At 39.8% G+C, this 14,860-nt stretch overlaps 1 protein-coding gene across 1 annotated transcript in view; it reads right to left on the bottom strand.

Moving 5' to 3' along the window:
- The window catches only part of LOC138895370 (uncharacterized), a 43,098-nt gene extending 28,557 nt beyond the window's left edge, over positions 1 to 14,541 (bottom strand). Inside the window, exons 1-3 of the mRNA XM_070180053.1 lie at positions 14,380 to 14,541; positions 13,734 to 13,959; positions 13,385 to 13,659 (exon numbers count right to left, since the gene is read on the bottom strand). Of these exons, the coding sequence (XP_070036154.1) occupies positions 13,385 to 13,659; positions 13,734 to 13,959; positions 14,380 to 14,541 (663 nt within the window). The remainder of the gene's footprint in view (positions 1 to 13,384; positions 13,660 to 13,733; positions 13,960 to 14,379) is intronic.
- Positions 14,542 to 14,860: the final 319 nt, after the last annotated feature.

Raw genomic sequence — 14,860 nt, 5'->3', positions numbered from 1 at the left:
GAGTCACGAACTTATTTCTCGAAATGAGGACATGCCTTTATAGCCTATAATCCTTTGATGTCTCAAGGCCTGTCACCTCTCGTCTTTTCCTTTTCTTGACTATAGACTCTATAATACTGTCATTTGTTTTTGATCTACCGTTGTTATCCATGTATCACATCTTACTCATAATGGTTCGTTAAATCTCTTCTTATTTCCCTGCTAACATTTCTGTCTATCACTTTATTCTGAGAACTTAAGCAAGATACTCCTTTTGCTTTTAGTTCCCCTTGCTCCATCCACTGGCTCTTCGGGTTGCCTAACATTCTTTATCTACTAGGGACGGGAGCCACACTAAGGTAATATCTATCCCTTACAGGCTTCCAGTGCCTATCTTTGTAGTACTCATATCTAGCTGTACTATTTTAGAGTGCACCATCTGGGTGTCTCACAAGGAGATTTATTAGCACATTTGCAATATCCTTCGGAAATGTCAGCTAACGCTAACAATCCATCCACCATTTTGGGTTACCCTAACCCAAGTTAGACCCTGATATCCTGCCTTCTCTTATACTACTTCTATTAGCCCCCATAAGGCATAAATGAAATGGCTATGGCCAATTGTACATACCTCTGTTATTGTTGAAGGTAACTCAAAAGGCTTATATTCCCCTGTGATAGTCTTCATTAGCTGGGTAGCTCGTACCCTTTTTTTTCATCTTGCTTCTTTTACTTGCTAAAACTTGTATCTATCTTCCGATTCTCTTATTCCTTTTTACCGTAAGAGTGGATAGACATTCTTGCCTAATGGATCCTTATCAAGAAGTTTACACATCTTAGTACACACATGATCTGATGAATACCTCATATTTATCCATCATAAGCATGATGCAAAAATCGAGTTCCTCTGACACAACTCTTCCACAACTATATTTCTTACCAACCGTCTTTCTGGATGTAGGCATCGTCGTATTATGAATAACATATAGTTTAGTAAATTGAGTTCTTACAACTGAGCTCTACCACACGATCTAGAGTAAGAAGAAAGAGTGACAGTCCTAAATGCCCTGTAACCTCCTTCTTATAAGTGTGGTGCAAAACACACCTATAAACAAGACTCTACTAGACACGGTTTGTAGACTCCCTAGGACAGAACTGCTCTGGTACCACTTTTGTCACGACCCAAACCGATGGGCCGCGATGGCCACGCGGTGCCTTACTCAACAGAGTACCAACATAATGTATCTTTCTTATTACATCATCATAGGTAAATGGGCCAAAAGGGGCGTCATGAGATAAACAGAGTAAACATGAGGGAATACCCGACAAAGAATGACCCAACCTGATATAAAAACTTATACACGTGACATACGAGCCTATAAGGATAACATGATCATTTATAAACTCAAAACATAGACCGACAAGGCCATACAAGTATCCGTACACATGACATATATCTAAAAGCCTCTAGGAATACATAATTGTCATAAAGGTCGGGACAGAGCCCCGCCATGGAGCACATCAACGTCTTCCGCTGAGCTGATAGCCTACTTGGAGGGCTCTCAACCTATCTATCGGGACCTGCGTGCATGAAAAGCAGCATCCCCATGCAAAGGGATATCAGTACAAATAATGTACCGAGTATATAAGGAATGAAAATCAGTAAATAATAGATATAGAGAAACATGGAGTAAAAGACTTAACATGTAAGTTTGAATAGCTCTGTGAATCATTTCATATTTATAATGTCATGCATATTCAAATGTCATGCCATGCATAGGTATATGCATTTATAACATCATCAAGCCTCTGAGGGTATCGCATCATATTATCTCGGCCACCGTGGGCAAATTATCAACGTATACCAGCTGATCAGATGGTAGTGCGTATATAACGCCATAACTTTTTTTCATATCCCATATACATATAACATACGCGTATATAACGCCATCTGGTCATGGGTCAATGTATATGTATAAATACATGAAATGCATAAGAAATACGTTAATAAGATTTCTCGAAATGCCATAAAAATCAATATGCCTTTCGGATAAACTTTATCAAATACATATTTTTCTGAGACCTGCGAACAAAAGATATAATAATAATTCACATGGAAAATCAAGAATATAGACACCCCTAGTATTTCTATGAATAGAGTCATTTATGAAAGTTGTATATTTTGCTCGTTTTATTTGTATTATTTGAATCATGCCAAAAAGAAAGAAGGGATAGCCTTAACATACCTGAGCCGATTCTCTTAACAATTCCTCTAACACACGTCTTTTGCGAAAAACATGTAACGACGGATCGAAGTAGGAAAATATCCATACGATATTCTTGAGAAATATTGTACCGTGCTCTCTTAGAATTTGTAATTCACACTTTATCCCATTGGCACAGAATCAACTAACAACATCATTCATATTTGGTATGGAAATATTTGCTCTTTGAAGGATTCAATTCGACCAGCCCACTCTCCCAATTCTTTAATTCTTGATCTTTAGATATTAGGAAATAAAACATATCACCAGTGCAGGAAAGCTCTTATAGTAGGTGTGGCCCACTTATTAGATGAGTAAGCCACATAATCTTGTAATTGTGACACAAAGTTATATGACTTAAGAGTCATATTTGACTAAGGCTTCTTGGCTGCCACGTGGAGGAATTTGTCCCCACCTATTAATTATCCACAAATACTTAATTACATGGTTAATCTCCCATTAAATCAATAATTAACCAATTACTCACATAATTAAGAATTATCTCAAATTACTTGAAATACTACTCACTTTTAACCCACTTTATATATCTTGCTATCATGGTCATGTGGTACCTTGTATGACACTAGTTCATAAATACGGGGTATTATAGCTCGGACCGTATTTTATCTCAAAACGATAAACTTCGACAAAATTTATTTTCTTCAATTTACTTGCCCTCTCACCTTCACGAATTTACTCATCACTTATTTGAAATAGCATAATACTTATAACCTCAAAACTAATCTCATTCCCGAGCTTATATCGATTAACTTACGACGAAATTTCAACGTACGAAAATGCGAGATGTAATATCTCATTTTCGAGCTTTCATCAATTTACTTATGGCGTACTTTCACGTACGAAAATATGGGGTGTAACATTGAGTTTTGTCATGTATTTATGTTCAAAGTATTTACAGCTATTTATAAAGCTGTGTAACCATCATGAGAAAGAATTTATGGGCCATTGAACCAAATGTATGCAATATGAAAGTCATGATCTAATTATGTTTTGATAAATCATGCATGAGTTATGATGACAGGTTGATGTAATGTAGGCTTGCTCGACTGGGTTCACTCGGTTGAACGCCGGTCACGCTCCCTAAGTTTGGGGCGTGACAGGTATGAAACCCCGGAATTTTGTGTCATGTAACTATTTGGAGGTGACACACATACTAGGTGACAGGTGTGTGGGCGTGCACCATTGGGGATTTGTGCCTTAGTCCGTCCCGTAGAAACTGTAAAGTTGAACAACCTGTCGTAGCTATATGCTCTTTATGTGCTTTAGAAAAATTTACTGTAAATCATGCTAGATACCATGTCTAGACCTTATGCCAGTATTGTTTGGACCCTTAGAGGTCGTTTCTTGCTGCCCTCTCACTGCTTTAGTTGATATCCTATACTCAGTCATGTTCATGCATTCTTACATCATAGCTCAGTCTCTGTTATTCTATTTGTTGCATCATGTTAATGTTGTTTGGGCTGATTTCTTTGATTTCTAAGAGCCCAAGAGACTGGAGAGGTTTATGACTGAATGTGTAGAGATTATGGTATCGTGATACACCTCCACCCGCATATATTGAGGTGAGGTGGCAGGGCTGCTTTGTGTGAATGTGGCTATAGAGGATCCCCGACTTAATATCTATAAATTTTAATGGAAGCTCTTAATAAATTTTCTTGACGTTAACGACTATCTAAGCCCTTTTACTGTTACCATGATTCATCATGTTCATGTCGTATTTCTAAGCCCTTGAATAGGTGTATTTGTATTGTGTAAGTAAATACTGTGAACGGTCTATGAAACACACAGGTGTATTGTATAGGTGATAATGTGAACGGTCTATGAAATACACATGTGTATTGTATAGGTGATACTGTGAACAGTCTACGAGACGCATATGTGTATAATATGATATGTGAACACTAAGGACGGTCTATGAAATGTATATGTGTAAAATAAGGGAGGAAGGTGCCAATTTCATTGGCCTTGTTTGTACATGTTGTTACAATTATATTATAATATGTATTCCACACATAGTTCATATGGCTCAGTTGATCCTAAAAGAAGTTTAGAATGATGCAAGTTTAATAAGACTTGAAATGTGATTCTATGGGATGTTTCGTAGTTTCTTGATGTACTTTATTTGCCTATTATTTGAGTTACTGTATTTTCATATGTTGTTTTGACTGCCTTACATACGAGTACTATTCCACATATACTCACGTCCCTTTTGCCGGGGGCGTTGCATCTTTTAGTAGATGCAGGTATACTTCTACAGGATGATATGGATCTTTGATAGGGATCTTCTTCACTACTCAGCTTATGGTGAGCCCGCTACAGTTCTAGTGGATGTTTGGGTCTAGTTCATTTTATGTATTTAAGTATCTATTGTTCTAGAAGCTCCATGTACACTGTGGTTCATGTAATTAAGAATTTGAGTTTTGTCATGTATTTATGTTCACAGTATTTACAGCTATTTATAAAGCTGTGTAACCATAATGAGAAAGAAATTATGGGCCATTGAGCCAAATGTATTCAATATGAAAGTCAAGATCTAAATATGTTTTGGTAAATCATGCATGCGTAATGATCAGATGTTAATGTAAATTAGGCTTGCTTGACTAGGTTTACTCGGTTGAGTGTCGGTCACGCTCCCTTAGTTCGGGGCGTGACAAACTTGGTATTAGAGCATGGTTTAGGAGTCCTAAGGTGTCATGGAGTTGTGTCAGTAGAGTCCCTCTTATCGGTGTGTTGCCGGCCACACTTATATTAGGGAGGCTACAACGACATTTAGGAAATGTTTCTCTTCTTCTATCCCTGATCGTGCGTTAAGGTTCCGAGTTAGTCTTGGAGTTTCCTTGTTAACATCAAGGATTGTTTGCATATCATGCTACGAAATGAGAAAGACCTAAGGATTAAAGCAATGATGCACATAACATGCATAATGTGTGAGGTGCCCAATTATCCTCGTAATGGAGGAAGGAAAAGTCAAGGATACGAAGGTAAACAAGGTCATATAGTTGGTCTCGATAGTCATGGTTGTTTTCATGTATATGGTGCAATGTGGTGTTATTTATATGTTGTTTAGGATTGATTTCTGAGATTATCTGCCAGGTAGATAGGCCCCAATTACAGGGGAGGCTCTGGCGAAATTTCTGAAAATTTAGGGAGTTAGCCAAATTTTGGAGCTTTTGGTGTGTAGATGAAGATTTAAGTAACATTAGGTGTCTATGGAAGACTCTAACCCTCATTCGAAGATGAATGATCCTAAGCGGGGGAGAATGTAAGGCCCCGTTAGAATTTCCTAATGATTTTAGATTTTAAAGTGCGCCACCGATATTTGAGGATAACGTATTCAAGTATTAAAGGAGGCCTAAGGGATAGGACAACATCACTTTTAAATGAAAATATATGTTTAAGGTGTGTTGGGACATAATAAGGAGTTTTGTGAATGGTAAGAATTTGTATGGAACAAGTAGGATACATTAAGTGAAAAGGATGTCTCAATTAGCATAAGACCCGACTTCAAACAAATGGAAATCCCTCAATATGAAGAATTAGGTTGTGATATACCTATTAAATTAAATCCCTCTGAGTCTATTTTCTAACGCTTCAAACCGTTCGTCATTTGGACATTCCTACAAGGAGTTATGACCAAATTACCAAAGGCTGACAGAGGAGTTTACGGATGCGAAGCATCCGAGGCCACGTCCGAAAGAAAGGCTAGCAGTGAAATACTTCCATAGCATCGATGTCCGCATCCTAGCTTCAAAGAGGAGTGAAGTGGGGATGCATTTTCCAGGGCAGCATCTAAAACCCAAAAATCTGGGACTATTAATACAATACAATTTCAGGGTTCATTTTCCCCATTTCATTTGGATGAAGTTTGGACATCATCTCCACTCTCTCAAGACCACCAACTCCCCTCTTCTTCAAGGTAAGAAATACCCATTATTTTGGTGAGAAATTCCATCATTACTACACTAGTATTGATGAAATCTACTCATAAAATACCTAGATCTTCAAGAAATTATTTCAAGAACTCAAGTGAGGGTATTGCACGATTTCTTCCAAAAGGTAATCCTACACCCTTAGACTTACTTGTATGGATATACTATGAGAATATGAGTATGAATTAAGTATTGAAACCTATGGTATGGTGATTGGAAGCAATAAGTTCCCAATTTAAATACATAACCATTGTACAAATTGAAAGGTGATTATTTGATGGAATTTTATTGGTTGGGTGTGGATGGATGGTCATGTATGTGATGTTGGAAGGTATGAATTGTTTAAGAATGATGGTGGGATAAATTGTTGGTAAATGGTAGTAGTTGGATGAACTAATTCTATGGTTAAGAGATGTAGAAATTCATGTCTACTAGGTATTTGATAAAATGCCTAAATGGCCTAAACTATGGAATTTGTTAGTAATGTTGTTCCCATTGGATGTTGTTATTATAGATTGAAGTTTCTTAGTGTAGTGGATCATTGTAGTATCATTAAGGGGTGAATTTCAGGTATGTTGGCTAAACTTCTTTCCTAGAATTGAATCACATGATGTTCTTGTAAGTCCTGAGTTATTCTTTATAAATCAACTATTCCGAATATGCTTTCTGTTGAAAGGTTATGTTCAAAATGTGTTCTGAATGTTCTTAGCATATGATGTTATCCTTCGGGAATGTGTTCAATGTATGAGTTGTGTATAAAAATATTATGACTCCAAGTAGTGTTTCAAGTGAAGGCTATTATGCCAAATTGTGTAAGAAGTCTCAATCTTCTTAAGACTCTTAATCGCTCATAGGTGGATTAAAAGTCGTGATTAGAGATCCTTTGTTGTCGATAATCTATAAAGTTACTTGAAAGTGAAAGTAATGAGTTGGGGATATAAAATGTGGACACCGTGCCAAGAATGAAAGTTATATTTGTGGCCAATAGCGCCAATGAAATGAAATGATATGCGAAATATTATGAAATGAGCCTTAATTCAACTATTCCAAATTGACCCCAAAAATAGAATTATCCAAAAGCTTATGTACTCAAGTCATGACCAAATGTGGTTGTTCTAACTAATGCTATGCTTGGTAGGTATTTCTAATATGTTGTGAGTTCTTACATATTCATGAGTTGAAATTGTGTATTACCCTTTTTGGGGAGAGGTTTTTCAAGAGTATTCTATAGGATGATGTTTATGATGATAATCCTTGAAAGAAAAAGAAATGAAAGTGTGGAATATGATATACGGCCACAGTTCCATGAATGAAGAATAATATGTATGGCCAAGGGAGCCAATGAAATAAAGATGTGTAAGTAGTTGAAAATACTAATGAAGTGATATATGGTGTGAAAAGGTTATGGTATGAACGTATTCGTATTTGTGTTTCCAATTTACTATAAGATCCTACGCCCTCATAAGGAGAGGCTAAGGTGTTCTTAAATATTTTAAATGTTCTTGATGTCCTGTGATCACCCATGGCAAGTACACGTAAGTGATAGTATGAACATGAAATGTGACCGTTTGCCAAAATGAGAATTATGAGGTGTTATATGTCCCAATCGATTCAATCATAGTATGTATGCTTCTAAAATAATTCTTGTAAATGACTTCGATGTTAAGTCCCCAAGAATCATTAACATAGCTAATGACCTTAAGATGACAAGGGAGTATATAATGAAGTGGAAGAGGGATGTCCTATGCCAAGTGACGATAAAGGTTATGGAAAACGTATTTGGGCCATGTGTTATTGAAATTGACTTATTGATTTACCATACATGTGCTAATGTAGTGAGGTGTATTCCTCCATGATGAGCATGAATAGGAACATGAAGTGTTCAAATGATCCGGGAACTTACGACCTCAAAAGTAGTGCTGGTCATGTCGCTTTGGGTTTATATATATGGTCATATGCATAATGATTCTCTATTCTTACTCAATTATGTTATACCCCCCTTTGGGGAAAACATTTTGTACGGATCCAATGTGATCAAATTCTAATTCACATATGATGAAATCTTATGAACTTATATTCTTGTTAAGATCAAAGGTGCCAAAGGGTATGATTTGAAGGGAAATCTTTTGTACTAACTATTATCGTTTGAGAATCCAACCTCTACCCGCATATATTGGGGTGAGGCGGCACATCCTCTTTGTGTAGGGATTGTAGTATTGTGGTTACACCTCCAACGCATATATTGGGGTAAGGCGGTAGGGCCGCTTTGTGTAGGGATCGTGGTATTGTGGTTATACCTCCATCCACATATATTGGGGTGAGGCGGTAGAGCCGCTTTGTGTAGGGATTATAGTATTGTGATACACCTCCACCCACATATATTTGGGTGAGGCGGTAGGGCCGCTTTGTGTAGAGATTATTGTATTGTGATACACTTCCACCCGCATATATTGGGGTGAGGTGGTAGGGCCGCTTTGTGTATAGATTATGGTATTGTGATACACTTACACCCGCATATATTGGGGTGAGGCGGTAGGGCCGCTTTGTGTAGAGATTATGGTATTGTGATACACTTCCACCGCATATATTGGGTGAGGCGGTATGGCCGCTTTGTGTAGAGATTATGGTATTGTGATAAACTTCTACCCGCATATATTGGGGTGAGGTGGTAGGGCCACTTTGTGTAGAGATTATGGTATTGTGATTCACTTCCACCAACATATATTAGGGTGAGGCAGCAGAGCCGCTTTGTGTAGGGATTATAGTATTGTGATACACCTCCACCCGTATATATTGGGATGAGGCGGTAGGGACGCTTTGTGTAGAGATTATGGTATTGTGATACACTTCCATCCGCATATATTGGGGCAGGCGGTAGGGCTGCTTTGTGTAGAGATTATGATATTTCGGTACACTTCCACCCGCATATATTGGGGTGAGGCGGTAGGGCCGCTTTGTGTAGAGATTATGGTATTGTGATACACTTCCACCCGCATATATTGGGTGAGGTGGTAAGGCCGCTTTGTGTAGAGATAATGGTATTGTGATACACTTCCACCCGCATATATTGGTGTGAGGCAGTAGGGCCACTTTGATAAGAGATTATGGTATTGTGATTCACTTCCACCCGCATATATTGGGGTGAGGCGGCAGAACCGCTTTGTGTAGGGATTATAGTATTTTGATACACCTCCACCCACATATATTGGGGTTAGGCGGTAGGGCCGCTTTGTGTAGAGATTATGGTATTGTGATACACTTCCACCCGCATATATTGTGGTGAAGAGGTAGAGCCGCTTTGTTTAGAGATTATGGTATTGTGATACACTTCCACCCGCATATATTGGGGTGAGGCGGTAGGACCGCTTTGTATAGAGATTATGGTATTGTGATACACTTTCACCCGCATATATTGGGGTTAGGCGATAGGGCCGCTTTGTGTAGATATTATGGTATTGTAATTCACTCACACCCGCATATATTGGAGTGAGGCGGTAGGGCCGCTTTGTGTAGAGATTGTGGTATATTGATACACCTCTACCCGCATATATTGGGGTGAGGCGGTAGGGCCGCTTTGTGTAGAGATCGTGGTATCGGGATACACCTCCACCCGCATATGTTGAGGTGAGGCGGCAGGACTGCTTTGTGTGAATGTGGTTATAGAGGATCCCCGACTTAATATCTATAAATTTTAATGGAAGCTCTGAATAAATTTGCTTGACGTTAACGGCTATCTAAGACATTTTACTGTTACCATGATTCATCATATTCATTTTGTATTTCCAAGCCCTTGAATATATGTATTTGTATTGTGTAAGTAAACAATGTGAACGGTCTATGAAACATACAGGTTTATTGTATAGGTGATACTGTGAATGGTCTATGAAACACACAGCTGTATTGTACAGGTGATATTGTGAACAGTCTACGAGACGCATAGGTGTATAATATGATATGTGAACACTAAGGACGGTCTATGAAATGTATATGTGTAAAATAAGGGAGGAAGGTGCCACTTTCATTGGACTTGTTTGTACATGTTGTTACAATTACATTATATTATGTATTGCACGCATAGTTCATATGGCTCAGTTGATCCTAAAAGAAGTTTAGAATGATACAAGTTTAATAAGACATGAAATGTGATTCTATGGGATGTTTCGTAGTTTCTTGATGTACTTTATTTGCCTCTTATTTGAGTTACTGTATTTTCATATGTTGTTTTGACTGCCTTACATACGAGTAATATTCCACATGTACTCACGTCCTTTTTGCCGGGGGCGTTGCATCTTTTAATAAATGCAGGTATACTTCTACAGGATGATATGGATCTTTGATAGGGATCTTCTTCACTATATGGTTAGCCCGCTACAGTTCTAGTGGATGTTTGGGTCTAGTTCATTTTATGTATTTAAGTATCTATTGTTATAGAAGCTCCATGTACACTGTGGGTCATGTAATTAAGAATTTGAGTTTTGTCATATATTTATGTTCACAGTATTTACAACTATTTATAAAGTTGTGTAACCATCATGAGAAAGAAATTATGGGCCATTGAGCCAAATGTATTCAATATGAAAGTAAAGACCTAATTATGTTATGGTAAATAATGCATGAGTAATGATGAGAGGTTAATGTAAATTAGGCTTGCTCGATTGGGTTTACTCGGTTGAGCGCTGGTCGCGCTCCCTGAGTTCGGGGCGTGACACCAATATACCTAGGGCTCAACTTTCCCTTCTTTCCGAACCTCATTTCACCCTTCATAGGTGAAACCCAGAGCAATACTCTTTCTCCAACCATGAATGCAACATCACGAACTTTACGGTTGGCATAACTCTTTTGCCTAGACTGAGCTATGCGAAGTCGATCCTGATTAATCTTGACCTTATCCAAGGCATTCTGTACCAAATAGGTACCCAACAATCGAGCCTCTCCTGGATCAAACCAGCCAACTGGCGAACGACATAGCCTCCCATATAATGCTTCATATGGACCCTTCTGGATGCTCGACTGATAGCTGTTATTATAGGCAAACTCTGCAAGTGGCAAGAACTAATACCAAGAACCTCCAAAGTCTATAACACAAGCGTGAAGCATATCTTCCAATTTATGCATAGTGCGCTCTGACTGTTCATATGTATGTGGGTGAAATATTATACTCAACTCAACCTGCGTTCCTAACTCACATTGTACAGCCCTCCAGAAGTGCGAGGTGAACTACGTACCTCGATCTGCAATAATAGACACGGGCACACCGTGAAGGCGGACAATCTCGCGGATGTAGATCTCCGCTAACTACTCTGAAGAATATGTAACTACTACTGGAATGAAATGTGCTAACTTGGTCAACTTCTCCACAATAACCCATACTGCGTTGAAATTTCTTTGAGTCCGTGGAAGCCCAACAACAAAATCCATAGTGATACGCTCCCACTTCCACTTAGGAATTTCTAACTTCTGAAGCAAACCACCAGGTCTCTGATGCTCGTACTTGACTTGCTGACAATTTAAACACCGAGCTATATATGCAACTATATCCTTCTTCATTCTCCTCCACCAATAATGTTGTCGTAAGTCTTGATACATTTTGGCGGCACCTGGATGAATAGAATACTGGGAGCTGTGAGCCTCTTCAAGAACTAATTCACGAAGCCCATCCATATTAGGCACACAAATACGACCCTGCATCCACACAACTCCATCCTCCTCCACAGCAACATGTTTGGTATCACCGTGCCCTTAAGGACAAGCAAATGAGGATCATCATATTGTCGCTCTCTGATATGCTTATACAAGGAAGACAGAGAGACTGTGCAAGCTAAAACCCGACTGGGCTCTGAAACTTCTAACCTCACGAACTGATTAGCCAAAGTCTAAACATCTGCAGCTAACGGCCTCTCACCAACCGGAATATACGCAAGGCTACCCATACTCACAACCTTTCTACTCAAAGCATCGGCCACCACATTGGCCTTTCCGGGATGATACAAAATGGTGATATCATAGTCTTTCAACAACTCCAACCATCTTCTCTGCCTCAAATTGAGATCTTTTTGTTTGAACAGATATTGTAGGCTACGATGATCAGTAAATACCTCACATGAGACATCGTAAAGGTAATGCCTCCAAATCTTCAGCGCATGAACAATGGCTGCCAATTCTAAGTCATGAACAGGATAATTCTTCCCGTAAACTTTCAACTGCCGCGATGCATATGCAATCACTCTGCCATCTTGTATTAATACTGCACCAAGCCCAATGCGAGATACATCATAATACACCGTATAAGATCCTGAACCTATGGATAATACCAACATTGGCGCCGTAGTCAAAGCAGTCTTGTGCTTCTGAAAGCTCAACTCACACTCATCTATCCATCTAAATGGGGCATCCTTCTAGGTCAATTTGGTCAGTAGGGGTGCTATGGATGAAAACCCCTCCACAAACCGACGATAATAACCTGCCAAACCAAGGAAACTCCGGATATCTATAGTTGAAGTAGGTCTAGGCCAATTTTGAACTGCCTCAATCTTCTTAGGATCCACTTTTATGCCTTCTGACATACAATATGCCCCCAAAAGGCAACTAAGTCTAACCAAAATTCACATTTCAAAAATTTGGCATATAACTGATTATTCTTCAAAGTCTGAAACACAATCCAAAGATGTTGCTCATGCTCAAAGTCTGAAGCACAAAGGTATTCTTCTTTACAAATAACACTGGTGCACCCCAGGGCGAGATGCTGGGTCTAATGAATCCCTGGAGAAGCAAGTCTTGTAATTTCTCCTTCAATTCCTTTAGCTCTAGCGGGGCCATATGGTATGGTGGAATAGAAATGGGTTGGGTTCCCGGAGCCAAATCAATACAGAAGTTAATATCTCTGTCGGGTGGCATACCCGGCAAATCTATAGGAAATACATCTGGAAACTCACGGACAATTGGGACTAAATCTATAGAAGTAACATCCGCACTAGAATCGAGAATATGAGCCAAATAAGCTAGACAACCCTTTTTGACCATATGCCGAGCCTTCATATAAGAGATAACCCTACTGGTAGAATATCCAGGAATCCCTTTCCACTATAATTGAGGTAACCCCGGTATGTCTAAGGTCACTATTTTGGCATGATAATTTAATATATCATGATAAGGTGACAGCCAATACTTTCCCAATATAACATCAAAATCCACCATATCAAGAAGTAGGAGATCCACGCTGGTCTTAAGACTCCTAATAGTAACCACACATGAACGATAGACATGATCTACCACAAGAGAATCTCCCACAGGTGTGGACACACATACAGAAACACTCAGAAAATCATGAGGCACAATCAGATATGAAGCAATGTAGGAGGAGACATTCGAATAAGTAGATCCTGGATGAAATAGAGCTGAAGCATCACTATGGAAAACTGGAACAATACTTATGATCACGGCATCGGATGACTCGGCCTCAGGCCTAGCTGGAAAAGCATAAAATCAGGGCTGGGCCCCACCACTCTAAATCGTGTCCCTAGGACGGCCTCTAACTGCTGACCTCCACCTTTAGATGCCTGACCCCTACCTCTAGATGGCTGGGAGGGTGGCAGAACAGCTGGTGCTGGAATCATAGCACGAGAACCTTGCTGTTGCATGCTGCCCTGAGACTTGGGGCAAAATCTAGCAAAGTGCCTCGGATCACCACAAGTATAACAGGATCTCGGCTGTTGTGATTGCTGACCCTGGAACTGGCCATGTCGTCCTGGATAACCAATCTGATGACTCTGGATCAGAGTGCACTAATAGGAGCTGGTGGTGCAATGTAAGCTATCTGGTCAGAATGAGACATATGAGAGTCGCGACCACCTGAAACATTATGGGATGCCTGGAGCGCTGAATGAAACGGCCTGGGAGGATGACCTTTCCTAAAATTACCCCTGCCTCCAGACGAGGCACCACTGAACCCACCGAACTGACGAGGCCTCTTATCAGACCCCTACCCTCTCTCCTGTGCAAAAACCATCTCGATCCTCCTAGAAAGGAAATCTCACTTTCGATCTCCTTGGCCATCTGAAGCCTGATAGGGTGAGTGAGTCCATCAATAAACCTCCTCACTCTCTCTCTCCCTCAGTATAAAGTAAAGGGATAGCATGACGGGCTAGATCAACAAAATGGGTCTCGTACTGAGTAACAGTTATATTGACCTGTTGGAGACGCTCAAATTGCCTGCGGTAATCCTCTCTCAATGTGATAGGGAGGAACTTCTCAAGAAATATCCGTGAGAACTGCTCCCAAGTCAATGCAGGCGACTCAACTGGTCTGTTCAACATATAATCTCTCCACCACCTCTTGGAGGAACCCGTCATCTAAAATACAGCAAAATCGACCCCATTGGTCTCAACTATACCCATGTTCTGCAACACCTCATGGCAGCTGTCAAGATAATCATGTGGGTCCTCAGAAGGTGTACCACTAAAGTGAACTAGAAAGAGCTTAGTAAACTTGTCCAACCTTAATAAAGCCTCAGAAGACATGGCGGGCCTATTGCCGTCCTGTGCCGCAACAACTGGCTAACTACCCTAACTGGCGGGGCTACTAGAGCCTGATACTGGGGAGCCATCTGCTCCGGAGCAGGAGTAGTGGAGTCTGTGCTCCTCCCCCAGCCTGTGAGATGGCTGGTGCCAC

Source organism: Nicotiana tomentosiformis, chromosome 7, assembly GCF_000390325.3.
Source record: "Nicotiana tomentosiformis chromosome 7, ASM39032v3, whole genome shotgun sequence".
Classification (NCBI taxonomy): Eukaryota; Viridiplantae; Streptophyta; class Magnoliopsida; order Solanales; family Solanaceae; genus Nicotiana; species Nicotiana tomentosiformis.
This window is presented reverse-complemented; position numbering and strand designations above follow the sequence as displayed.